This window comes from Myodes glareolus, chromosome 9 (genome assembly GCF_982192425.1).
Source record: "Myodes glareolus chromosome 9, mMyoGla1.1, whole genome shotgun sequence".
Classification (NCBI taxonomy): domain Eukaryota; kingdom Metazoa; phylum Chordata; class Mammalia; order Rodentia; family Cricetidae; genus Myodes; species Myodes glareolus.
The window spans coordinates 65,662,470-65,690,054 of NC_142034.1; the positions used below are offsets into that span (position 1 = coordinate 65,662,470).

General features: G+C 43.7%; 3 protein-coding genes across 3 annotated transcripts; 2 read left to right on the forward strand and 1 right to left on the reverse strand.

Moving 5' to 3' along the window:
• The first annotated feature begins 877 nt into the window (after positions 1 to 877).
• LOC148120946 (olfactory receptor 5AR1-like) lies at positions 878 to 1,804 on the forward strand. The gene has a single exon (XM_087910606.1). The coding sequence runs from the start codon at positions 878 to 880 to the stop codon at positions 1,802 to 1,804; it is 927 nt and encodes a 308-aa protein (XP_087766732.1).
• A 4,447-nt stretch (positions 1,805 to 6,251) lies between these two features.
• On the forward strand, positions 6,252 to 15,513 carry Cfap144 (cilia and flagella associated protein 144). Its single transcript, XM_048439991.3, has 4 exons — positions 6,252 to 6,458; positions 9,733 to 9,792; positions 12,704 to 12,807; positions 13,322 to 15,513. The coding sequence occupies exons 1-4, from the start codon at positions 6,326 to 6,328 to the stop codon at positions 13,430 to 13,432; spliced, it is 408 nt and encodes a 135-aa protein (XP_048295948.2). The 5' UTR covers positions 6,252 to 6,325; the 3' UTR covers positions 13,433 to 15,513.
• A 9,856-nt stretch (positions 15,514 to 25,369) lies between these two features.
• On the reverse strand, positions 25,370 to 27,119 carry LOC125404210 (olfactory receptor 2T8-like). Its single transcript, XM_085694978.2, has one exon. The coding sequence runs from the start codon at positions 27,097 to 27,099 to the stop codon at positions 26,113 to 26,115; it is 987 nt and encodes a 328-aa protein (XP_085551104.2). The 5' UTR covers positions 27,100 to 27,119; the 3' UTR covers positions 25,370 to 26,112.
• Positions 27,120 to 27,585: the final 466 nt, after the last annotated feature.

Sequence of the window (27,585 nt, forward strand, 5' to 3'; positions counted from 1 at the left end):
GCTCAGAGCAAATCTTCCAGGCTGACGTCTGAGGGAGACCATGGAAGCTTGCCTTGGTTTGCTCACTAACTAATGTCCACTGAGGGCTCATCATCAGACACTGACCATCTCTACAGGAAGAGAAAGAGACCGGCATGTTCTTGAGTCACACAGCCACAATTTTTTTTTTAAAAAAAGCAGAAGGAATAATAAACAAATCAAGGTCTCTAGGAACAGGGATTTACAGAAACCTAGAACTCAAGTGTTTCACATTTCATGTGTTCCTCAGCAGAGGACATTTGCCCTGCAGTGTTGGTAGAATGATTTTCTTGAGTTAAAAAATGGAATTACTACTAAAGAAGGTGTGTGTGTGTGTATAAGAGACATAGAGAGAGAGACACAGAGACAGAGAGACAGAGAGACAGAGAGAGACAGAGAGGAGTGAATCAACAATAGAAAGAAAATGAGAAGATTCAGAAAATCTTTAGACTATTAAGAAGCAATGTGTTATAATGAGAATAAATATTTTTAAAAACCACTGTCTATTAAAATAATATTGAAATGTTTATGAGCTGATTTACTTCAATACATAGAAAGCAAAACATGGAACTACTTCCCACTCGACTTCATGGAGAATTTAAGAGCAATAGACCTTTGGCAGGTGTGCCCTCTCTCCCCTGTTCTATCTCTTCCCTTCCCCCTTCTCCCCTCCCTCTTCTTCTCCTCAGTTCTTTTAATTGCCCTTTAGATGAGTTACTTTGCCGTGTTACTTTTCTGATGGAAGCCATGACTCTGTAGAGTATATGGAGCTACATACACATGTCTGAGCCTGCATCCTCTCCTTGTCCCCTCCCTTAGCTGTGTTTGGCCCCTGCATCTGAACACAATTCGAACAGACATGTCCAATCACACAAGAGTGACTCACTTCATCCTCATGGGCTTCTCAGATACCCCACAGCTGAAATTGGTGGTCATCCCGTTTTTCCTGCTTGTCTACACATTCGGCCTCCTGGGGAACATCTCCATCATCGCAGTTGTGGTGAGAGACTCTAAGCTCCACTCCCCCATGTACTTCTTCCTGAAGAATTTATCTTTCCTGGACATGTGCTACACTTCAGCCACCATCCCCAAGGCAGTGGTTATGTCGTTCACAGGCTCAGGGCTCATCTCCTATCTTGAGTGTGTAGCACAGCTTTACATGTTTTTCACACTTGCATGTACTGACTGCTTCCTGCTCACGGCCATGGCTTATGACCGGTACCTGGCCATCCTCAGACCACTGCTCTATGGAACCATCATGAGCCACAAATGTCGTGTTGAGCTGGTGGTCACTGCCTGGGTGAGTGGGGCTATCTACTCAGCCTTCCACACTTTCAACACCTTCTCCCTCCCCTACTGTGGACCCAATGTTGTTGAACACTTCTTCTGTGACATCCCTCCAGTCATGAGACTGTCCTGCACTGATTACCATCTCAATGAGGAGGTGGGTTTTGCTGTCAGCAGCTGCATCGTCATGAGCTCCTTCGCCCTCACGGTCCTCTCCTATGTGGGCACTGTGTCCACAGTTGTCCGCATCCCCTCATTGGACGGCAGGTGGAAGGCCTTTTCCACCTGCTCCTCTCACCTGACCACAGTCGTCTTGTTTTATGGAACTGGAAGCTTCGTGTACCTGAGGCCTGCCTCTCGGTACTCCCGGACCCAGGGTCGCCTGGCATCTGTTTTCTACTCTGTCCTCACTCCGTCTTTGAATCCAGTGGTCTATTGTCTGAGGAACAAAGATATGAAGTTTGCTCTGCAGAAACTTTACTGTGGAGCAAAGTATTGAGACCTCTAAGATCACAGTGTGTGGCTCTTAGGGTCTGATGGCTGTTATGGGAGCCAAGCAGTTCATCTTCTTAATCCCCTTTCCCTTCCTGTGATACTTGGCATTGCTGATCAGATCAGTTGTGGGACCTGTAGTTTCCTCATCCCTTCAGATGTGCTTCACTCACTCCCAGTGACCATTGACTTTAGCAGCTTATAGCTCCTGCTGCAGATGCGCATACAAGTGACAAGTCTCCAGAAACATCCACTATTCTTGCTTTAAATTTTTCTTCTAAGGCAGATGTGGTGATTCAGGCTTGTATCAACCGGGAAGGCAGAGGCAGGAGAATTAGGACTTCAAATCCAATGTCAGCTGTATAGTGAGTTTAAAGTCTGTGTTCTCATGGAACCCTAGCTCAAAAAACCAAAGCAGGGGCTGGAGAGAGGGCCCAGCCATTAAGAGCCCTTGCTGCTGAGAGTGTATGGTGTTCCCAGTACCCTTATGGTTGCAGTTTCAGTTCAAGGAAATCCAACCCTCTCTTCTCACCTCTGTAGTCACAACACGCATATAGTGTTCTGCCTATACACATGCAAAAATCATATAAGAAATGAAAAACAAAGCAACAATGTTCTCCAGGTGATCCCAGCACCTGGGAGGCAGAGGTAGGCGGATCTCTGTGAGTTCGAGGCCAGCCTGGTCTACAAGAGCTAGCTCCAGGACAGACTCCAAAGCAACAGAGAAACCCTGACTCGAAAAAACAAAAAAAAAACAAAAAACAAAAAAACAAAACAAAACAAAAAAAAAGTTCTCCAGCTGATATAGTTGTGTAATTCATGTTTTCTGAGCTGTGCTCATTACAGTAGATGGGAATCTCAGGTCTTTGCCATCAGCCCTGTGCAATGGCCACTAATTTGGATCTTTATTTTTTTCCTTCATTTTTTGTGGCTCTCCCATATGCATCACATTTCATCACTCTGAGTGTTCCCTCCCTCAGTGTCCAGCTGCTCTCCCCTTCCAGTCATATGGACCTTCCCCTGAGGTTTCCCATGTTCAAGAATTTTAAGCATCCCTTAACTTAACTTTTAGTTAAGTGTTAATCTTCACCCTCCACATCTCATTGTGTCTGAATTATCCTCTCTTCTTAGTCTAGGATTTCTTTCTGACCTTCCAGACAGCTTTAGCAACGGCCGTACATGGAAGGTCCCAGAAACAAGACCAATAATTCAAGCTGAGGGATGCTTTGTTGACACAGCACAGGTGCAATCTTGAAAATTCTCAAGAAAGCCATGTGGTTTTGAAGGCTCAGGTTATTCCTTCTTGTCTTCCAGAAGACAGTGAAGACTCCAAGAGGTTGTTTGAGCCTTGTTTGGGACACAGAGGTCAAAGGTACTGTGATACAATCTGCCTGAATGTTTTAAGGGGCTATATAATGAGGTAAGCAAACAAGACTACAGCCACCGAACACAAAACACCTACCTACCTCTACTGCACAGGGACTGGGAATGTAGAGAGAGAGAACAGATCTCATCTTCAGTAGCTAAGGTATAAACAAGCACATTTCAGGAAGTAGCATTGCAACAGACTATCACCAGACAGAGATCCCCTGCCTTGTAAGGCTTCTGAAAAGTGATCGCATGTGAGCTCATATAAACATTGGGTAGAAAGCTTCTGCAGACAAGATGCAAAGAATCCTACAGGTCAAGGAGAAAAGCAGCTAATTATGAAGTCATTGGTAGTTGTGGGATTTGTGAAATAAAAGCAATGGCTACCCACTTATCTCTGGAAATACTATCACACGTCAAGCATCCTGGGTCGTGAATGTATTAATGACTGAATGAAAGAAAGAGCACAAGCTTCAGCATCTGTGTTTAGCTGCTCACCAGAGCCAGGGAGGGCTTCTCTCCCTACTGTAGGCTCCTTCTGGTTATTTAAAAGTAAAGCATGTTATAGAAGGTGATTGGAGGTTGATCAGGTATAGAAAGAATGATGGTGGTTGTCAGGGGCTGGGACAGAGGACAGTTGCCTAAGGGGTGAGTTCTGTAGCTGGGTTTCACACTGTGCCCATACTTCATGCGGCTGGACTGCACACTTGACAGTGGTGGAGATGGGATATCTTAGAAGATGTGTATTTTGCCACAATGAAAAATTGAAAGTAGTTGGGTGGTGGGAGAGGCCTAGAATTCCAGCAATTTAGGAGGCTGGGGCAGGAGAATTACAAGGTCAACATCTTTCTGGGCAACTTCAAGAAATCCTGTCTTAAAATAAAGAGGCTGGAGATACAGCCCAGTGGTGGAACAGCTCCCCGACATGCAGAAGCTCTGAGTTCAGTCCCTTGGTCTGCAAAAAATTAATTGGATAAATTATAAAAGATGCCGATTTACTTAGATTAGAAAGGATGGTGGTCCTGCGGTCTCTGTGCACTGCTCAGATGATTGACTGTCAATGGCCATGTCAAGGGAGTAGCAGGTGGCAGTTGAGATTCAGGAAAACCGCTCACCAGGAAGCAAAACTCTGATGGGTGAATCTCGGATAGGCAAAGCCTTGGGATCTATGGAACCAGAATGTTTCTTGCTACTGTTGTGTCTTTGTGTGTCTGCCACTGTCAATATTCTCTGGTATCTCTGGTCTGGTGTGAATGGGCATGGGGGAAATCCCCACTGCCCTTAATGTAGTCTTGGAACTATCCCATTCTACTGGTCATTTTTTAACCTGTGGATTATTATGAAAATGATTTCCTCTTAAGCTGTACTGTTTAACTGAAGCAATGATTTTATACATTGATAGTGTTAGTTAAATAGAACTTTGATGGAGGATTTTTAATAAATATAGTAAGGGATTATGATAGAAGTTAATTTATTGGACTAATTAACATAGGCAAATGTAGGATGACATATTTTTCCTGTCTCTGATAAAGCAGAGGTTGCAGAGAATAAAACATAAAAGAAGGAAATGTCACACAACTAGTTTCTTTTGAGGAGCCATATAGACTAAGACTTAGGTTAATGATTAAGAAAATTTTGAGTCCCTGAAGCCTAGCTAGTTTAAATTCTTTAAATGTTGGGAGATATGTTCACAGGCTTTGGAGTGCATCACAGTCGAAAGAGAGCTTTGGGAATGACTTAAGGTTAGACTGAGATGTTTTTGTCAAATAGCTTTGAGGTGAAAACCCCTAGAAAACAATTAAAAGTTGTGGAGGGGCACATAGCTGGGTGAGGGACTCCTTAAGATCAGGGAACAAGAACAGAACAGCCCAGAGATTAGCTGATGTGCCTTTCTTGCTAGGATTGATGACCGAAGGCGTGACTAATTCCATGTACTCATTTCTGCTCTCAGCTTCCCAATATCAAAACTGTTGAGGAGTGGGTATGCACCCTGAAGATTTCAAGTAGAGCTGACTGATTCTTTTCCATGTATAAAAGCTTGGGTTTGTGATTCTCTTAAGAGTTCTTAAAAAGTTACTTTTGGAGATGATAATAAAATGACAGTTCTTTTTTTTTTGTAATTGGAAAATGCAGCCTGCCAGCCAAAGAGCTGGCCGAGGAATATGCTTTGCTTTCTCACACTCTGTTAATCTATAACAAGTTACTTGGGTATGAATGTATGTGGGTTCTTGAGAAAACTTGGTTTTCACTTGTAATATTTAAAATGTTTAATCATGTAAGGGAAACAGGAAACATGGCTTTTACCTATATTCATTATAATCATTCTCTTGAGAACTAGAAAGTAACTGCATTGTAGTTTATATATTGCTTGAGTGGGCTATTTAAGTTGTAAGGGAAAAATAAAGACAGAACTGAGACTGAAGCTGATAGGAAGATCCTAAGAGTGCATGAATGTGTTTTTCCATCTCTCCCAGGTCCCATAGAATGAAGTGTTACTTCCTCAAGCGGAAAAGTCAAAGGTCTGCTTCAAAGCCTGAACTGCTGGAGTCTGGTCTTCATAGCCACAATATTTGACTCTGCCTCTCTGTCTCTGCTATGCCCTACCTTGTGTATGTCAGAGGTGTTTCGTTTTTGCCTTCTCTTATTTTGCTCTATCCCCCACCCCCCCACCCCCCCCTCCCCTCTCTCTCTCTCTCTCTCTCTCTCTCTCTCTCTCTCTCTCTTTCCTTCTAAATTCTGGGCAACTCTTTTCAAACCTATAGGTTTCTGTCTCCTCCTCAAACCGTCTTTAGGAATCGATCACCCATGTTGGTGACCCTTCAGTCTTTTCTTCCTGGGTGGGGGAAAAGACAGCTGCCCTTTCCTAGAGGTGCACAGGTGAGGCGCTACATCTGGATGCTGGGTCCGGGCCTGAGCGCACTGGTGGAGGATCAATGAGACACCAGGAGCCTGAGAGCTTGGAGGGTGGAGTGGACAGAAGTCAGCAAAAGACTGCTAGGGAGGGTGGTGCTGAGGAATCTGGGCGCTGTTGCCTAGAGACAGGAAGGACGCTGTTGCCTGAACACAAGGGGAACACTGTTGCTAGGAGACAGCAGAAGGCAACCTTTCTCCTGGCAAGGAGAAGTCAGATAGCCTGACCTCTCAGAGCAAGGGCAAGGCCATGGCAGGACACATGGGGCAGAAGATGGTCCAGGACGAAGTTCATCAGAATCAGATTTTGCGAGAACTGTTTCTCAAAGAGCTGCGAACACAGAAGCTGTACACGCAGTATCACGTGAATCCCCTGCGCAAGGGTGAGCAGGCACACGAGGCTTCGGAGGAGTGGGAGAGCAAACCTCCCCTGGCTCTATGTTGAGTTGTGAGGGACTCTCTCCCCACATCACTCCAGACATTAGAGATGCATCCTAATGCGTCTGAAATTGAGTATTTTAGATGTAGAATAAAGATAAGTGATTTGGGGTGGGGGTAGTTGTGCTTCTTAAGTAATTGTACAGGGTTTTTATGTCTGCTTTTTGTTAGGTTTTTGTTTGTTTTCTTTTTACTACACCAAGGGGGTTTGTTCTTGTATGGTTTGTTGTTTTTATTATTATTTTGACTTCTTGCCACTGACCTCCAGGAACAGAGCTTGAAATTTCCCCTCCCCTCACTCCCACCCAGCAAACCACATCATGCCCCCGATCTCCCATTGTCTTCTTCCCGTGTGACTCCATTGGGTTCTGTGAAACCGCTTCTGGGCCTGGGGCAGAACTCCAGACTCATGACTCCCACCACTTCCCAGCAGCCTTCCCTGGAGCAGCTCAGGAGCAGCCCTCTGCCTGAATGTTTGCCACTCCTGGCCTGCTCTGCGGGCCTGGCCTGCGCATCCCACTGCACTAGCTAAGGCCTTAGCTTCTCAGGACTCCACCTTGCTGGATGGTTTGGTCATTCCCTGCAGTTCTCCCAATTAACACTTGTGCAGCTCAGCGAAAGGTCCCAATGCCTATGGCAGCCGCTCTGTCCGATCGGGCCATTCACTCTCTAACAGTGTCTGAGTAGGTCTCTGTGGTCTCCAAACCCCCTAGATTTGTGACAGTCTCAGGGGCTCCAAGCTACTCTCCCTCCTTCCCCCACATTCCTTCTTGCTACCTGTGTTAAAAGACCAAACAGACCAGGCCAATCCCTTTGTGAACATTTTGGAGGTCTCCTGCAGTTTCTAAGCTGGTTTGAACCCAGCAGCCTCTAAAGTCTCATTGGATCTGCTCTGGTTCCTTTCCAGCTTCCATCCATTCTGACCCCCTCCCCCGACATTTAATCCCACCTCACTCTATCCCACCCACGATTCTCCAGTAAAGTCAGTGCTTACAGCTCTGGCTCAGCTACTGCTACATACAGACACATACCACAAACACACACAGATCACATATACATATAGCACACACACACACACCACACCCTATACCCCCCACACCTCACACTCGCACACACACTCGCACACACACACCACACACATACCACACACACACCTGACACATACCTGACACAGACACCACATCATACACACATACCACACACACATAGATCACACGCACACAGATCACACACATACCACACACACACACCACACACACACCACACCACACACACACCACATACGCACACCACACAGACACTACACACACATACCACACACACACACCACACACACACCACACACAGACACACACCACACACATACACACCACACACACACACCTGACACATACACCACACACATACACACACACCACACACACCTGACACACACACCACACACACACATACACACACACCACACACACATATCATATACACACACTACACACACTACACACACACCACACACACTACACACACACATACACACCACACACATACCACTCACACATACCATATACACACACTACACACACACACCTGACACACCACACACACACACACACACACACACACACCCCTTCCTCACTTCATTCCCGTAGAAACAGATTTCCTAAGTGTGCCAAACTATCTCCCAAACCTACATGCTCCTTGTCTCCAACTTCTGTGCCGTGTTAGACACAGTGAACTCCACTCTCGCTGTCTGCAGAAAGTGTGGAGACTTTACCCATATGTAAGCTAGTTTTTGTCAGGAGACCTATTCACTAAAGTGAGAAGAAAAATTATTCCCCAGTTCTGTTTAAACATTGTCCATTTTAAGAATTAAAATGATCCCAGAAGGCCACATGCAGGCTTTCTCAGAAGGTGCTGTCTCCTGGCCCATCCCCTCTGGGTACATAACTAATGGGATCCACTGGAATAAAGTGAGAATATTATTGTTCTTTAAGGCGGGTGTGTTCCCTGGCAGGCTCGCAGAGCAGCCGCTAGTCCGACAAGGATGGCTGTGGGTCCCTGTAAGATCTCCAGGGTGGCAGGCTGGTCCCGCCATGCAGTGGGTGAGTCAGGCAGAGGCTGCCGCCAGAGCAGTGCAGGTTCCCCGGGCAAGCGGCAGAGTCAGGCGGCTGGATGTGGTGGATGGCAGAGTAAATGGACATAAGGCTATACATGAAGCTGAATATTTATTACTTAAAGAAGAGGGAGACAGAGAGACATGGAGACAGACATAGAGAGAGACAGAGATACGTGTGCACACGCCAAGAGACGGGGGACAGAAGAGAAAGAGTTAAGATGGTGGCGAGGGAGGTCAGAAGTGGCTGGGGAGTGGGCGTGGTTAGCCCTTTAAGGGACCGCAAAGGAATAACAAATATACTATAGGGTGTTGGCCCTTGCTTTCGTTCACAAAGACTTTACTAACACACTGGTAACATCTTTGGTGTTTAGGTGTGGCTGGGCTGAGGATAGCTAACAGGGTCTGAGACAAAGAACTTCTTGGAGGGCACCGGTTCCCAACACCTTGCTCACTCTCCTTTCCTTCACCAGCTCTCTCCTTCGGATGTGTCTGACTTTGCCAGCTGTCACTCATCTTTCCATGTCTTCTCACACAGCGTACTCACCCTTTCACTCAGGACTCAAGGCACCTCCCGGGGACACTCATCACACACCCACACCACCGCCTCTATGCACATGGCCTGCTCCAAGGTTCCCTCTCACATGTTATCCCGTGTTGGCGTGCTGTCAGTCCCCACACAGAGGGAATACTCAGGAGCTGGGAGCACTTTCCTGTCTTGCTCACAGTGCACCCGTCAACTGGAGGATGTGGATTCAGTTTCTCCAATCGATGGCCTCCTGCGTGTCCATCCTGTCTGGTTCTCATGACCTTCAGGCATGCTTGCTTCTCTACCAACTTGGCAGCAAAAGTTTCCCCACACTGGAAACCTGAAGACAGTATCCATGTGGGACACTGGAGAGTTCTGTTTTTTTCAGGTCAAGCAGGCACTCCTGGCTATGGTATTGGAGTGACAGGCTTGCTGTGAGGTCTTGTTCCTTAGTGTCCTGCACAGTTCCTGGTAGATGCCAGCCTCCTTAGTGAATGCTAAACAGAGACCTTGTCTAAGGTGAATCTTAGGACAGTCTTAGGCCCTGCTAATGTGAATTTTGCTGCTTGTTTTTCTCTAGTTCACACGATTGCCAGGAAGCCCATGTCTTGGCATGATAACTTGGAGGAGCCTGCAGATGGTGAGTGCTGGGCTTGAGAACACTAAGGGCCAGGGTACAGAGGGTCAGGCAGGCTGTAGACACCTCTCAGGGTTCTGCTACCTTGGGGAAGATATGGGGGTCCTCTGAAACTGGTTTTAACCAAGGTCACAGGAGACTGACTTTTTAGCTACAATGCTACATTACTACTCACGAAGCCAACAACAATGTTCGTAAGCCTTTACCTTGTATCTATCCAACCCTCCATCACCCTGAAGTCATAGTGACTGGTTTTAGTTTTCAATGCCTCTACCCACTAAGCAAGTGATGGGCAGTATTCTAGTGTCCTTCTGTTGTTGTGGTCAAACATGCTGATCAAAAGTAATTTGGGGGAAGAAAGGGTTTATTTCAACTCACATTTCCAGGTCCCTTTTTCCCAGGAACATCAGGGCAGGAGCTTGAAGCAGAAGTCATGGAAGAAGGTTGCTGGCTCACTCAGTCTCTGGCTCTCTTGCTGCAGGCTCCTGCTCAGCTAACTTTCTTACATAGCTCAGGACCACCTGTGTAGAAACGGTACCGCCCACAGTGGGCTGAGCCCTCTACATCAATTGTCAATCTAGGCAATCCACACCACCTCCCCCCCATGGACATGCCTACCGGTCAATCTGATCTAGATAATTTCTCAGTCCAGGCTTTCTTCTCAGATGACCCTAGGCTGTGTCAAATGGACACTTCTAAAGCTGACCAGGACAACCAGTATGGTTTTTTGTTTTTAAAACTTCTCTGAAACAGTTTTTAGGATGATTGCTAGAACTGGGCAAAATAACGCAAGTGCTTAAGATGGGGTGTGGTGCTCCATAAATGTTGGCTGTTATTTTCATAATTACCCTGTAACAGTCCGCGGGCTGGGCCTAGGAGGAGGACCTGTTATGAAGGAGAGGGAAGTAGCCTCATACATACTTGGGGAGGAGTTAGGGGAGGGGATGAGTGAGCCAGCATCGCAGACTGGTGCCTCTGTCGGGCAGTGACATTCTGGGAAGAGTTCTCAAAGACTCCAGGCAGAGGCAGAGCTTCTCAGGGGAAGCTGCGCAAGGACATTTCATGATCTGTAAACAGGCACAGGAAGGGGAGGCATCAGCACGGTCTGAGAACTGTGTACAGTTGACTCTCCTCCTTGCTGCTGACAATGGGCTGTCCCTCTGTTTCTTCCCAGGGCTGTTTCCTGCTCAGCATCCAGAGTCCCCCATCTCTCACTAGTTGTGTGACAGTGGGAGGTTATTAAACTCTTTGTGACTTGGTTTCTTTGTTATGAAATGGAGGTATTGCAGTACCTGCTCCTTTCTCTAGTGAAGGAAATGCACCCGATGAAGGGGAACACAAATAAAGTAATCCCACATTAGCTCTGAACAGGGTATAATAAGGTGTAACATGAGAGCCTGCTTGTTGGTGTTTCTGTCCTGCCCAGTTCCCACAGCTGGTAAATTCCAAAGAAAATCACACAGAGGTACACATAAGTTATAAACTGATTGGCCCATTAGCTCAGGCTTCTTATTAACTCTTATAACTTATATTAACCCATTATTCTTATCTATGTTAGCCTCATGGTTCGGTACCTTTTTCAGTGGGGCAGGTCACATTCTGCTTCTTTGGTGTCTGGACAGGATGAGGGAAAGAGCTTCCTTCTTCCCAGAATACTCCTGTTCTCATTGCCCCACCTCTACTTCCTGTCTGGTTGTCCTGCCTATACTTCCTGCCTGGCTACTGGCCAATCAGCATTTATTTCAAACATAACTGACAGAATACAGAATTGTCCCCCACCAATAAGGGGTTCTTTATTTAAGAGGGGGCTCACAGATCACAACAGGGAACAGGAACACAATCCAGAATTCAGGTGTGAGAGGAGATAGAGAGAGAGAGAGAGAGAGAGAGAGAGAGAGAGAGAGAGAGAAAGAGAGAGAGAGAGAGAGAAAGCAGAGAGCGTGCACCTTTTGGTACCCAAAACCATGCCCAACCTAGTCCAGTTTCTCAAAGGCCATTGGCTGAAGGAAGTTCCCCATCACCTCCCACTTTGGTCTAAATAAGAGAATCCCAAACCCAATACAAAACTATATACAGTAAGAACAGATGTCACGTATAAAAATTAGAAGTACAACCAGCACAAACAATATTAAGCAAACAACATATGCTAAATGTTTCAATAGTTATCCTATCCTAAGGAGTCTAAGTCTTATATTAGAAATGGCTTGATTAAGTCATAAGAGGAAAGTAACTATGACTATCTAGTCTTCAACCCCTTCAAAGACCAGAGGACAGAGATAATATTACTTGAATAGGCAGGAAGTACAATCAAGCAGCTTCCAAAATGTGCAGTAGATGACACAGACAGCTGGCTACTTGGACAATCACCCAAAGTCTCATTTGCAATGTTGGAGCAACCAAATTTGGCTAAGGCCTAGAGTAACTGATGAGCCATTTTCAGAGGCAGGAAAGTTTTCAAAAACCATCTTACTCTGTCTTGGCAAGGTTTGGCAGTGTTTTTTTCTTGTATTTTGCTTGTCCAGTCTGGACACTGTACATTTTTTCAGTGGTTGAGGCATGGGCAGTTCTTTGTCCAAAGACAATTTTTTACCCCAAGAAAAAAACAAGCTCTAAGTGAAATTTCTTTAGTGCTCAACATTCTCTCAGGAATAAATTGGTGCTGCCAGGAGGAATCGTGTTTCACATCAACAGAACCCTAAGTTATTTAAGTGCCATATTCTACAGTTCTTTGAAACAGTTGCAGATTACAGTACCAGGCATAGCTTCCGTCCTGTTGAGTGGTCCTTAAGACCATTTAGAGAGCTTCTGGTTAGCACCAAGGTATGCATGCCACTACCACATGCTTAGGTTTATCATGCCATGCTGGCTGTTGCTGCGGTTTCTAATTCCTTTTTAACTATGCCTCCTCTCCCAGCCAAGTTCCTGAACCTCATTCACCATGCTGCACAGGGTCCAAGGAAGAAATATCCAGAGACACAGACTGAATCCCAAGAAATTGGATGGGACCCAATTCCCTTGGTGAGTATGGCTCCTTCACTTAGTGGTACCTGGGAGCATACCAGCAGCGGTGGAGAGGCAGTCTCTCCTGGGTTTGAATTCTGGGCCACATTCCCTAGTTGTGTGACCTTGGACAAGTAACTAAGTTGTTTTGTGTTCACTTTAATGCCACACTCCTTCAATGCGCCTACACATTTGTCAGGTAGCCCATGCTAGACGCTGTCCTCATAGCTTAGCTACAGTAATAAATATACCGTCTCTCCTCCGTGAGCTACTTTCCAGGGGTGGTGAGCCCTGAAGCAAGGCTTCCTTTGGACAGCAGGGAGGGGACCGCCTCAGCTTTGATAGGTTACTCTCCTTCAGTTTGGAGATCTTCGATGTGAATGCTCACATATATCTGTGTCATAGCTCAAGGTTTAACAAGGAAAAGCCCTGCTGTCACTGGGCCTTGGGCCTGATACAGATCCAGCTCTACATCGTGTAAACCCTAGTCTGCTTCCTCCCTGAAAGACTGACCCTGTCCCCTCCCCTTTAGGTCAACCCAGACCGCCAGGATAACAGGCTGAACCACTTCAAGGTCTACCATGACATCACTCTGTACAAGGCTAAACTGTGGAGCCTGGGGGAGGATGATCACCAGAAGTAGCACTTTCTCGGTAGAACGAGTCTGAATGCAGAATTCCCAAGTTGTGCGTCATCGGGAGAAATAAAGGCTGCTTCTGTTAAAAACCGCACAAGACATATTTCACACAGTCACCATGTTATGATTTAGAGTCAGGCAGGGTCTGATTGAAAACGCTTCGGGAGGCCTTGCAGCATCACATAGGCAGAGGGAAGGGAAGGTATCCACAGAGACCGGAAGTGAACTAAAGAAGCAACCTGATTGGTTATAACCTTCCCCCCTCTTGTCTAGAATGGTTTGAATAGTTGCCCTCTGGTGGTGGGGACTGAAGCTCAGCTACTTGTTGTGAGAGGTCTTTGTAGGGTCCTCAGATGAATCGAAATGACCAGAAGACACCCGATAAGCAATTCAAGAGAGCAGCTTCATTCTCAAGAAAAAACCAGCAAGCTGGGGCCCCCGGAAAATGACTTTAAGCAGTGGGAGGGAGGTCGGGGGTGGATGGGCATGTAAGGCAATCCTTTTAAGCCTGCAGAGGAGAATTCCAGCTGTGGTTAAGTGTACTTTGAAGTAATTGGGTATAGGCTCTTACTGATACAGGAATCATTTTTTGGTTGGCTCATGACATCTGGACAGCACCTATGAGTATGATGTCAAGAGTCTGTCTTCTGTATCAGGAGTCTGTGCGACAGAAAATAGCAAGAACAGTTCCAGCATATGGCCAGGTAGAACCCTGTTTGACTACCAGACTGGATGTACTTCCTGAGGGTCTGGTTGAAGCCAGAATTGAGTCAACATAGGATGATGTAGTAATAGAGGGCAGAGCTCTTTGTAACCTGACTGCTGGGGAAAACAAAACCGGCCCTGGTCCCTTCACTCAAACAAATCAAAACAAAACAAATAAACAAACAAAATGTTGGGCATGGTGGTATATGCCTTTAATCCCAGCACTCAGAACTCAGAGGAGAATCTCAGTGTTGCATATTGGGTTAGGTTACTGTGTTCTGGTTTCATTTCTGTTGCCATGAAAAATAGTCAGACAAAAAGCAGCATGGGGCTGGCCCCATCTTCCCCACCTTGAACAGCCATCCCCCACAGTATCAGTAGCCCATATGTAATCTTTAAAGGCCTTTCATCACCTATCACAGGCGAGTGGCAGGTCTTCCAACTAAACCGCCCCAATCACTAAGCCCTAAACCCCAGTGCACATCCCCTGTTCCTCCTCCTCCAATCTCAGCCCAGCAAGGGAACTGGGCCCAGCCTCTGAAAGACCCCAAAAGTCAAGGGGGTCTCACTTGGAGCCCTCTGCCCAAGAACCAGTCCACTGGATGCAAGAACAAGAGGCAGTTTAATGGATACACAGGTGCCTATGGATGCTACAACAACCAAGTTACTGAGCATGCCAGGCTGAAGGCACATTATGTATTTATAAGGATTTAAGAATTACATAAGAGGCTGTCTAGCAACAAGCATTTCATTGGTTCTCAAATTGACAGGCTTAGCTCACCCCAGGAATGGCCCCTTGTCTATACTCAAATTTCCCCGAAAAACCACAAAGCTAGATAGAGAACCCTGCAGCAAGTTGACAGTTTTGATAGAATGCCTTGGGGGTGAGGTACTCCCTCTCTTCAGCCTAGTCAGCGAGTCTGCAACCCATAGATATCCTGTTTTAGCATTGGCTGGGCTGGGGGACTTTCCTTCTATGGCCCAGCTAAATTTCACAGAGTCATTAGCTGAACCTGGGGGCTTTTTTTCTATGGCTCAGTTAAGTTTCAGCAGAGTTTAACATAGTATGTGGACATGGGGGTCTTTCAAGTATGGGGGCTCCTTCATTTCCCCCTTGGGTTTTATCATGGATAAAATCTTATATCCATTCGTCTTGCTCTGGGGTTTGGCTGGCCTCAGGGTCCGTCTGCCTAAGCGCATGGTATTGCTGAGTGAGGACCATGGTCTGGATGACCGTTAACCTGTCCTTAATGAATTGGAATAGCCTGTTAAGAATACAGGGCCCAAAGGTCAGGATGAGCATCAAAATAATTATAGGACCCGTGATTGTGGAGATCAGGGTTGTAAACCAGGGAGATCAATTAAACCAGCTTTCAAACCAATTTTGTCGTGATTCAAATTCCTTTGGACATTTGGCTAATCTATCTTTGAGTTTGTCCAGGGTTTCGGTTACTATTCCTGTCTGATCAGCATAAAAGCAACATTGTTCCTTAAGTACAGCGCATAACCCTTCACCTCCAACTCTGGTGGAACCCCACTGCTGTGGCACAGTCCCCAGTAGCTGGCCAGCAGCTAAGAGACCTACAGACAGGCTGCACCACCACCTCTACCACCCACAGGACTCTGTTCCCACAAGACCTACTCTGATACCAAACCACACCTATCCCAACTTCCTCCCTGCACACAATGCTTTCCAGCAACATCACAAGTTGGAAGAACAGATGGGTAAATGCCAGTGTAAGAATACATTCAATAGCAAAAAGGGCAATATGGTACCACGAGAATCCAGTTGTCCCACAACAAAAAGACCTGAATATCCCAACACAGATGACACAGAAGGAAAAGCTTAAAAATAACTTATGAAAATAGATGTCTTTAAAGACAAAATGAAACATCCCCTTAAAGAAATTGAGGAAAAGGCAACCAAAAATTGGAAGAAATCAATAAATCCCTCAAAGAATGTTAAGAAAACAAAAAAAAAATCAGACAGGTGAAGGAAACAATTCAAGACTTGAAAGTTGAAACAGAGGCAATAAAGAAAACACAAACCATGGGAATTCTGGAAATAAAATATCTTGGTATGTGAACAGGAACTACAGAAGCAAGGATAACCAACAGAATTCAAGAGATGGAAGAGTGAATCTTAGGCATTGAAGATATACAATAGAGGAAATAGATTCACCAGGCAAAGAAAATGTTAAATCCAATAAATTCCTAACACAAAACATCCAGGAAATCTGGAACACCATGAAAGACCAAAACTAAAAATAATAGGGATAGAAGGAGGAGAAGAATTCCAGCTCAAAGGCATGGAAAACATATTCTACAAAATCATAGAAGGAAACTTTCCCAACTTAAAGAAGGACATGTCTATAAAGGTAAAAGAAGTTTACAGAACACTAGACAGACTGGACCAGAATAAAAGTCCACTCACCACATAATAATAAAGACATTAAATATATATATTAAATAAAATTAAGATCTGCAAAGAAAAAAGGTCACGTAACATAAAAGGCAGACCTATCAGAATTACACCTGACTTCTCAATGGAGACTCTAAAAGATAGAAGGTCCTGGACATATATTTTGCAGACTAAGAGACTAAGGATGCCAGCCCAGACTATTATACCCAGCAAAACTTTCAATCACTGTAGATGGAGAAAACAAGATATTCCATGACAAAACCAGATTTAAACAATACCTATGCACAAATCCAGTTCGACAGAAAGTACTAGAAAAAAAAACCTCCAACCAAAGGAAGTTAGCTGCACCCACGAAAACATGGGCAATAGATAATCTAACACCAGCAAAACCCAAAGAAGGAAAGCACACACTACCACTTCCACCACCACCACCACCAAAACAAATAAATAACAGAAATTAACAGTCACTGATCATTAATATCCTTTAACATTAGTTAACTTAATTTGCCAATAAAAAAGACACAGGCTAATAGAATGTATATGAAAACAGGATCCATCCTTCTGCTGCATGCAAGGAACACACCTCAATTTCAAAGGCAGGCATTACATCAAAGTAAATGGTTGGAAAAAGATTTTCCAATGAAACGGACCTAAGATGCAAGCTGGTGCAGCTGTCCTAATATCTAATAAAATAGACTTCAAACTACAATTAATCAGAAGAGATAGAAAGGACTTCATAGTCATTGAAGGAAAATTTCATCAAGATAAAGTTTTTTATTGCTTTTATCGAGCTATATATTTCTCCATTCACCTCCCTTTCTCTCCACTCCCCTTCTCTCCTCTCCCATGGTCCACATTCTCCCAATTTACTCAAGAGATCTTGTCTTTCTATTTCCCATGTATATTAGATCCATGTATGTCTCTCTTAGGGTCCTCATTATTGTCTAGGTTCTCTGGGATTGTGAATTATGGGCTGGTTTTATTTGTTTTATGTCTAAAAGCCACTTATGAGTGACTACATATGACATTTCTCTTTCAGGGTCTGGGTTACCTCACTCAATATGAGGTTTTCTAGATCTATCCATTTGCCCACAAATTTCAAGATGTCATTATTTTTTTCTGCTATGTAGTACTTTATTGTGTAAATGTACCACATTTTCCTTATCAATTCTTTGGCTGAGGGTATTTTAGGTTGTTTCTAGTATCCGGTTATTACTAACAATGCTGTTATGAGTATAGTTGAGCACATGTTCCTGTGGTATGATTGAGCATCCTTTGGATTAACCAAAAGTGGTATTACTGGGTATTGAGGTAGGTTGTTTCTTAATTTTTTGAGAAAATCACCATACTTATATCCAAAGGGGCTTCACAAGTTTGCACTCCAACCAGCAATGGAGGAATGTTCTCTTTATCCCACATCCTCTACAGCATACATGGTCATCAGTGTTTTTGATCTTGCAATTCTGATAGGTGTAAGATGAAATCGCAGAGTGGTTTTGATTTGCATTTCTCTGACGGCTAAGGATGTTGAATATTTTTGTAAGTGTCTTTCAGTCATTTTAGATTCATCTTTTAAAAGTTCTCTGCTTAGGCGTGTATCCTCTTTTTTTTATTGGATTATTTGTTCTTTTGATGACCAATTTCTTGAGTTCTTTGTATATTTTGGAGATTAGCCCTTTGTTCAATGTGGAGTTGGTGAAGATCTTTTTCCATTCTGTAGGCTGCCATTTTGTCTTATTGATGATGTCCTTTGTTTTACAGAAGCTTCTCAGTTTCAGGAGATCCCATGTATTAATTGTTTCTCTCAGTGTCTGTGCTGAGTGGTTCCCTGTGCCAATGCGTTCAAGTGTACTTCTCACTTCCTCTTCTTTGAGGTTTACTGTGGTTAGTTTTATGTTGAGGTCTTTGATCCATTTGGACTTGAGTTTTGGGTATGGTGGTAGATATGGCTATTTTCATTCTTCTACATGCTGATATCCAGTTATGCCAACACCATTTGCTGAATATGGTTTCTTTTTTTCCATTTCATATTTTTTTGCTTCTTTGTCAAAAATCAGGCACTAGTAGATATGTGAATTGATATCTGGGTCTTTGATTTAGTTCCATTGTTTCCCCTATTTGCTATTATGTCAATATCAGGCTATTTTTAGTACTGTAGTTCTGTGGTAGAGTTTGAAGTCAGGGATTGTGATGCCTCCAGAAGTTCCATTTTTTGATTGCTTTGGCTATCCTGGGTTTTTTTTTCTGTTTCCTTATGAAGTTGAGTATTGCTCTTTCAAGGTCTGTGAATAATTTTGCTAGGATTTGGATGGCCATTGCACTGAATCTGTAGATTTCTTTTGGTAATATTGCCATTTTTACTATGTTAATTCTACCTACCCAAGAGCATGGGAGATCTTTTCATTTTCTGGTGTCTTTTTCAATTTCTTTCTTCAAAGATTTAAAGTTTTTGTCACATAGGTCTTCCACTTGTTTGGTTAGAGTTACTCTGACATATTTTATGCTTTTTGTGGCTATTGTGAAGGGTGCTGTTTCTCTTATTTCTTTGTCAGCCCATTTATCATTTATATAAAGGAGGACTACTAATTTTTTCAGTTAATCTTGTATTCTACTACATTACTGAATGTAGCAGAGTGCTTATGAGTTGTAGAGGTTCGTTGGTAGAATTTTGGGGGTTGCTTATGTAAACTATCATATCATCAGCAAATAGTAAGAGTTTGACTTCTTTTTCTTTTGAAAAATTACACCAGGTGTAATTCTGATAGGTCTGCCTTTATATGTTTCTTGGCCTTTTTTTTGCAGCTCTTAATATTTTTCTTTATTCTGTATGTTTAGTGTTTTGATTATTATGTAGCGAGGGGCCCCACGTTGGGCGCCAGATGAAGGCATAAGTCACAGATAATCCCACACCAGTTTGAAATTATGATTAATAGAATGGTTATTTATTCAAAGGGGAAAAAACTTACAGATTACCGTCCCAGACAACAGCCCCTCCACGTGAACAGGAAAGGAGTCCAGGAGCCGGAAGCAGAGCCAGAAGCCAAAGAGGGAGTGGAGGACAGCCGCTGCTTTTTTTTAAAGAGAGAGAGACCATGCCCCAATGGGCTGGTAACTCAGCGGTGATTGGCTGAAGGAGCGGAAGGAACTCTATTTGGTGTTCTGTATTCTTCTTGTATCTTCATAGGTTATCTTTCTTTAGGTTAGGCAAGTTTTCTTCTATGATTTTGTTAATTATATTTTCTGTGCTCTTGAGTTGACTTTCTTCTATACCTTTTATTCTTAGGTTTGATCTTTTAATGGTGTCCCATATTTCCTAGATATTTTGGGTTAAAATTTTGCTAGATTTAATGTTTTCATTAACCAATGTTTCTATTTCTGCTATTGTATCCTCAATGCTTGAGATTCCCTCTTCCATCTCTTGTATTCTGCTGTTTATGCTTGCATTTGTGGTTCCTGATTATTTTCTCATAATTTACATTTCTATAATTCCCTCAGTTTGTGTTTTCTTTATTGTCTCTATTTTGGTTTTCATATCTTTTTCATATGTTTGCTTGCTTTTTCTTGGTTTTCTTTAAGGGATTTGTTGATTTCTTCTAATTTTTTGTTTGTCTTTTCCTTCATTTCTTTGGGGGAATTTTTCATTTCATCTTCAAGAACCTCAAACATTCTCCTAAAGTTATTTTTTTTAGGTCATTTACTTCTGCTTCAGTTATATTTGGTTATATAACTGTAACAGTTATATACCCCTGTCTCAGGCCTGTTTGCTCAGAGGTCTCTGACTCATGCCCAGTCCCACAGAGGTCTTTGGTTCAGGCCTGTGCCCTCAGTGGTTGCTCCCTTGTACCTGTTCCTATGGAAGTTGCTGCCTCAGGCCTGCTCTGGCAGAGGTTACTGGCATGGGCCTGGTCTTGTGGAGGTTGTTGCCTCGAGCCTGCTCCTACAGAGGTTACTGGCTCAATCCTGTTCCTATGGAGGTTGCTACCTCAGGCCTGCTCTGGCTGAGGTAGCTGACTCAGGCCTGTTCCAGTGGAGGTCGCTGGATCACGCCTGTTCCCACAGAGGTCCCTGGCTTGGGCCTATTCTCTCAGAGGTCCCTGACTTGCGTCTGATACCAAAGATGTCTCTGGCTCACAAAATGAAGTCTTAATTCTGAACATTTATGCCCCAAATATAAGGGCACCCATATTTGTAAAAGAAACATTACTAAAGCTTAAATCACACAGCAAACACCACTGATTAATTGTGGAAGACATCAACACCCCACTCTCTCCAATGGACAGGTCTGTCAGACAGTAATTTAAGAGAAAGATAAGGGAACTAACAGAAGTTATGACTCAAATGAACTTAACAGACATCTACAGAGCATTGCATTCACCCAAACACAAAAGAATATACCTTCTTCTTGACACCTACCTCATCGAATCTTCTCTAACATCAACCACATATGTGATCATAAAGCAAATCTCCATAGAGACAAAAAAATGGAATAACCCCTTGTATCTTATTTGATCACCATGAGTTAAAGCTAGAATTCAACAACAGCACAAAATACAGAAATCCTACAATCTCATGGAAAATGAACAGCTCTCAACTGAATTGTCACTGGGTCAAGGAAGAATTAAGGAAGAATGGGACACTATGAAAACAGTGTTAATATAAAAGTTCATAGCACTAAGTGCCCACATAAAGAATTTGGAAAAATCTCACACTCGTGACTTCATAGCACAGCTGAAAGCTCTAGAATAAAAAGAAGTAGACCACCCAGGAGGAATAGACAGTAGGAAATAATCAAACTCAGGGCTGAAATTAGCAAAATAGAAACAAAGAATCAGTGAAACAAAGAATTGGTTCTTTGAGAAAGTCAAGCTAGATAAACCCTTATTCAAACTAGCCAAAAGACAGAGAATATCCAAATTAACAAAATCAGAAATGAAAAGGGGACATATCATCATTGATCACTGAGGAAATCCAAATCTTTAGGTCATACTTCAAAAACCAAAAGGAATGAACAATTTTCTTGATAGGTACCACATACCAAAATTAAATCAAGGCCTGATAAACAATTTATATGGACCTATAATCACAAAGGAAATAGAAGCAAATGTTAAAAGTCTCCCAACAAAAAAAGTCCAGGGTCAGATGATTTCAATGCAGAATTCTATCACATTTTCAAAGAAGAGCTAATATAAATACTCCTCAAATTGTTTCACACAATAGAAACAGAAGGAACATTCCCAAACTCTTTTTATGAGGCTACAGTTACCCTGATACCCAAACCACACAAAGATGAAACAAAGAGAATTACAGACCAATCTTCCTCATGAACATTGATGGAAAAATATTCAGCCAGTGCCTTAGCACAATACGGCAAGCTAGGGATCCCAAACAGATGATGAGGAGAGAGTAGGTAGAGTTAAAGAGAAGCCATGGAGCTGCCTGCAGAAGATGGATATCTCCACAGGAGCCCACTATGACCTTGATGGTAAGCCACAGCCACGTGGCGATACACAGATTAATAGAATTTGGTTAATTAAAGAAGTGAGTTAGCTATAAATACACTTAAACTATTGGCCAAACAGTATTGCAATTAATACAATTTCTGTGTGAATTTTTCAGGAGTCCGCGTGACCAGAAAATGAACAAGCAGCCTTCCCCAATAGCATATGATGAAGCTTTCTTAGACTTATTATTAATTATTATTTTGAGATGGAGTCAAACTATGTAGCTATGGTTGGACTGGAACTTACATAGGCTAGGTGGGTCTTGAATTCACAGATATCTATCTGCCTCCATCTCCTGAGGCCTGGAGTGGAAGAGGATATGATATTGATGAACAAATGGGAATCTAAAATTAATGAAAGAGGTTCTACCTAAAGACCTCTGCTGCACAATAAAAAAGGAGTTGAGGGGGAAAAGGGGTTGCCAAGATGGCTCACCTTCTGCCTAATATGCAGCAGAGATGTTTATCCGTGTGTGCTTCCTGCTTCAGTCCAGGGCAGGCTCTGCAGAGCATCCCAGAACACTTGGTATCTCTCCACAGTGGTGTTTAGCACTCGACAGGCAGGGGCAGGCAAACCGGTTCAAATTCAAAACAACGACAAGCAACAAGACAAAATAAGAAACAGACAATAACAAAAAGAAAGGGGAAAAAACTCAATGCACTTTGCTCTAATAAACTTTTTATTTTCATAGTGATGATTACCATCAAACCTGGCTAAGCATGTGGTCATCAGTGAAGGGAGAAAGCACAGTCAAAATGAACAAATGCAGTTCAGAAGGAAGTGCTGAATGAATGATTATGATGATTGTAAGTTTATTATTTTATGACAAGTGTAAAAGGTCCTATTCCATCCAAGCTAAGGTCACACCAACCTACTGAATGTGTCCTAAAGATAATGTAGAAACTAAACCCTTTCTGGGGCTATCATTTGATCAATGTGCACCTGTGTAACATGAACCACTGAATTAACACCACAGATAGGTTGAACTGCATCATATTTGGGGCATCTCCAGAAGCACTGCAGGATCTGCAGACCTGGATTGCATCATACCTTTTAGTCCCTCTTCCTTAGACTCTGCCTGGGATATTATGTGAGATGTGCAGGGCAACATTTATACTGTTAGAGAAAAGAAAATAATGTGGAGAAGGACTTCAGATGTTTTTTCTAAAGCATTATCTAAATGGGGGTGGGAGGAGTAGGGAGGACGGACGGGGAAGACAAAGGGAGAAGGGGAGGGGGAGAAAAACTTGAGGGAATGGGATAGTTGAAATGGAGGAAAGACAAACATGAGAGCAAGGAGAGAGATATTTAGATTGAGGGAACCATTATGGGACGAACAAGAAACCCGGAACTAGAGAATTTCCCAGAAATTCACAAGGATGACACCAGCTAAGACCCTAAGCAATAGAAAAGAGGGTGCTCGAACTGGCCTTGCCCTGTAGTCAGACTGATGAATATCTTAAACATCACCATAGAACCTTCATCCAGCAACTGATGGGAAGAGAGGCGGAGACCTGCATTGAAGCACTGGGCTGAGCTCCCAAAGTCCAGTTGAAGAGTGGGAGGAATGAGAATATGAGCAAAGAGGTCAAGACCATGATGGGTTCACCCACTGAAATAGCTTACCTGAGCTAATGGGAGCTCACCAACTCCAGCTGGGCAGGGAAGGACATAGCATAGGACCAAACTTGTCCCTCTGCATGTTGGTGACAGTTGTATGGCTGGAGCAGTCTGTGGGGCCACTGTCAAGGTTTGTTGCTTCGAGGAAAATGGAAGAGGTTGAAAAGGAACCCCAAGTACACACGAAGTGAAAAATTCCAGACACTGAATGTAAAGATTGTCATGTACAGCTTTATTCTAAAATTCCAAACACGCCTTGGAATATCTGAGTGAATTACAACTTGTTTGCTGTGGAAGCAGCAGCATGTTTTGTTTTTATTTTCCAAGACAGAGATACGAAGTTCAAGATGATACCCAATCTGGCAGTAAGTCCGAACAAAAACACTCAGCATCAGAAACCACCAAAAACACACACACATGATGCAGGATGCCGTACTGCCAGACTTCCTAAGTGGAAAGCGTTGATAAAGCTGGGGCAACGGCACCCAGTGTGAACTGCTTGTGGGAATGCTAAACTAAACAATTTGATAAAGCTTCCTCATCCATCTATCAAGTGAAGTGAAAACATGTAATGTAATAAAAGTTTGAAGGTCATTCACATTTCCATCACAAGTAGGGAACAAGTAGTGGTTTTTAAAACACTAGGGTATTATTATCAATTTAAAAGAACAGCTAGGGGATACTTAAAAATGCAGAGAGTCTTCACAAACACATTACACACACACACACACACACACACACACACACATACACAAAGACATAAAAATTGAATCTATTTGGTGTCCAGCAATGAAACAGTATAGGATGGGAATGGAAATGGAATTCCATCTAGCCTTGAATTTGTGGGTAGATATTTGATTAGAAAAGGGCTCAGGGGCAGAGACCCACATTGGAGCACTGGACTGAGCTCCCAAGGTTCAAATGAAGAGCAGAAGGAGGGAGAACATGAGCAAGGAAGTCAGGACCGCAAGGAGTAAGTCACCCACTGAGACGGTGGGACTGATCTAATGGGAGCTCATCAAAGCCAGCTGGACTGGGACTGAAGGAGCATGTGATCAAACCAGACTCTCTGAATGTGGCTGTCAATGAGGGCTGACTGAGAAGCCAAGAACAATGGCACTGGGTTTTGATTCTACCGCATGAACTGGCTTTGTGGGAGCCTAGTTTGTTTGGATGCTCACCTTCCTAGACCTGGATGGAGTGGGGAGGTCCTTGGACTTCCCACAGTGCAGCGAACCCTGACTGCTCTTCGGACTAGAGAGGGAGGGGGAGTGGGAGGGAAATGGGAGGAGGTGGAAATTTTTAATAAATAAATAAATAAATAAATAAACAAAAGAACTAAAGTTAAAAAAAAAAGAAAAGGGCTCAGGAGACCTCTGTCCAGCTTTGGACTCTGCATCTCTTAGTAATAGATACAAAGGCAGAGCCCTATAGAATTGTCTGGAAGATAAAGCTTGCTGTGCGTACCCCAAGCTAGAAAACTGTGCTTCAGTTCCCCAGACTTGAAACCAACTGGCAGTTAATACTCAAGGTTGCTTTCATTTCCTGCTGGCATAAAAATTTGTGTGTGGAGAGGCATGAGAACTTCACTGAGAATTTGTGATTTTTCAGTTTTTTCAGAATTCATTTTGAAATGAGAAGGCAGCTCCACACTCAACTCCCAGCATGTAGATTTACCAAAACCTCTGAGTAAAGCAAAAAATATCTGAGTCATGGGCATAGATGCACACACACACACCCCTTACTTGTGGCTTTGCCTTCCACACTTATAGCTTCCTGCAGACAATTGTCATCTGAAAAATAATGAAAACTTCCAGAATTTTTAACTCTTTCAATACAGTGCTGCCTCCTGAGTATCATGTTGAGATGGCTTACAGTTCTGGTACCCAGTTATGACCAGCGTATCCACTCTATGTATGCTACCCATTCATCGCCACATAGGATCCACCTCAGTTCTAATGACCTTTATTTCCCCGAAATGTAAAAGCTGTGATACTGAAATCTAGCTATATTAAAGACAAGCTCGCTGGGTGGTGGTGGCACACAACTTTAATCCCAATGCTTGGGAAGCAGAGACAGGAGGATCTATGGGTTCCAGACCAGTTTGGTCTACATAGTGAGGTTCCAGACAGCCAGTGCTAAACAGAATAAACCCTGTCTTGAAAAACGAAAACAAACAAACAAACAAAAAGGCAAGTTGTAAGGTGCTTATTAAGTTAAACTACAGAAGCTATAAGAAGAAAGGTTTCCATGAAATTGAGAGAAAGGACACAACAACATAGTCATAGGTTTGCAGAGACTCCTCAGGTCCCCCCAGTTCCAACCACAGGATAGAAATGTTGAGTTAAGGTGGAAAAGAAACTCAACAACAGAGATTGCAATTCTCAGTGGCTTCAGGTATCCACTGGGCATCCTGACACATAACCCCATGAAGGTGCCTACTGGATGTCCTTCCTCTTTGTACAGCTGCCAGAGTCCAAGCAAACCAAGGTATCTCTACTAGTAAGGGCAGCACAACGAGCCACACACTTTCTCAGGCTTCCCTTGACCTCGCTGTTCCTAAGGCTGTAGATGAGGGGGTTCAGCATGGGGGTGGCAATAGTGTAGAATGCCGATACAATCTTATCATGGTTAGCCGACCTGGAAGATGTGGGTCTCATGTAGATGAAAATGGCAGCTCCATAGAAGAGGCCCACTACAGCCAAGTGAGAGGAGCAAGTGGCAAAGGCCTTCTTGCGGGCTTCTGTGGACCGCATTCTGAGGACGGTGGCCAAGATGAGGCCATACGATGTCAGGATGAGGGAGAAGGGGACCAGACGCATCAACACACAGCAGATGTACATGACAAACTCAAAGGCAGATGTGTTACCACAAGCCAGGTGCAACAACACAGGGGCCTCACAAAAGAAGTGATCGATTTTGTTCCGGTTGCAAAACTGGAAGCTCATTGTGGCGGCAGCCTGCATGGCTCCATCAGCTGCACCCAGGAGCCAAGATCCCAAGGTCAGTCTCGAACATAACTGCCAGCTCATGAGAACGGGGTAGCGCAGAGGGTGGCATATAGCCACGTAGCGGTCATAGGACATGGCCGCTAAGAGGAAGCACTCGCCACCTCCCAGTGTGAGGAAGAAGAAGATCTGGAAGCCACAGCCAGCCATGGAGATGGACTTCTTGCCCGTCAAATAACCAGCTGCCATTTGGGGCACTGTGGTGGAGACCAGCATCATGTCCATAAGAGAGAGCTGACTGAGGAGAAAGTACATGGGTGTGTGGAGCCGGCGGTCCTGGTGAATCAGGAGAAGCAGGAGGGCATTGCCTACCACGGAGTTGAGGGCCACAGTCAGAACCAGCACAAAGAGAACCAGGTGAGCTCTGGTGTGGTTAAAGAGTCCGAGGAGAATGAACCCGGCTGTGGCATTCCCCATGTCTGTGATTTACAACAGGAGCATCACTGCAAATGGAGGGAGGGAAGAGAGTTTCATCATCTGTGACACTGTGTGAACTACGCATGCCCAGAAAGTTGCCTGTGAGAAATGGTGAAACCCACTTCACATCCATCTATGCTAGCAAAATGTTCCAGCACAGTTAAACTTAACATAAATCTTTCCTCATTTCCAAGGCTTACCTGACACAAGCCATCAGAACAGTGAGTTCAATAATGAATCAACGTTCTTTGTAAGCTACAAGTAACTCCTGAGTTTTTATTACATTGTAGCCACATAACGGTTGAAAACTATTTGTGTATTCATAATTTATATTTTCATGTTAATTATAGTTTGCATAATAAAGTCTTAGTTAAGTAAATATCTGTTATATATAACTTAGGGACTGTTAATGTAGGTGACACATTTAATATATCAAAATTTTTATTTATTGAGACAAGGTGTCATGTATCCCAGGCTGGCCTTGAA

What these genes read in the sequence shown, in the direction of transcription:
- LOC148120946 (XM_087910606.1), top strand. Translation starts at nt 878, where the DNA reads ATGTCCAATCACACAAGAGTGACTCACTTCATCCTCATGGGCTTCTCA.
- Cfap144 (XM_048439991.3), top strand. Translation starts at nt 6,326, where the DNA reads ATGGCAGGACACATGGGGCAGAAGATGGTCCAGGACGAAGTTCATCAG. An exon ending in CGTGAATCCCCTGCGCAAGG is followed by an intron (nt 6,459 to 9,732) that starts GTGAGCAGGCAC and finishes GTTTTTCTCTAG; the next exon opens with TTCACACGATTGCCAGGAAG. An exon ending in GATGGGACCCAATTCCCTTG is followed by an intron (nt 12,808 to 13,321) that starts GTGAGTATGGCT and finishes CCTCCCCTTTAG; the next exon opens with GTCAACCCAGACCGCCAGGA.
- LOC125404210 (XM_085694978.2), bottom strand. Translation starts at nt 27,099, where the DNA reads ATGGGGAATGCCACAGCCGGGTTCATTCTCCTCGGACTCTTTAACCAC.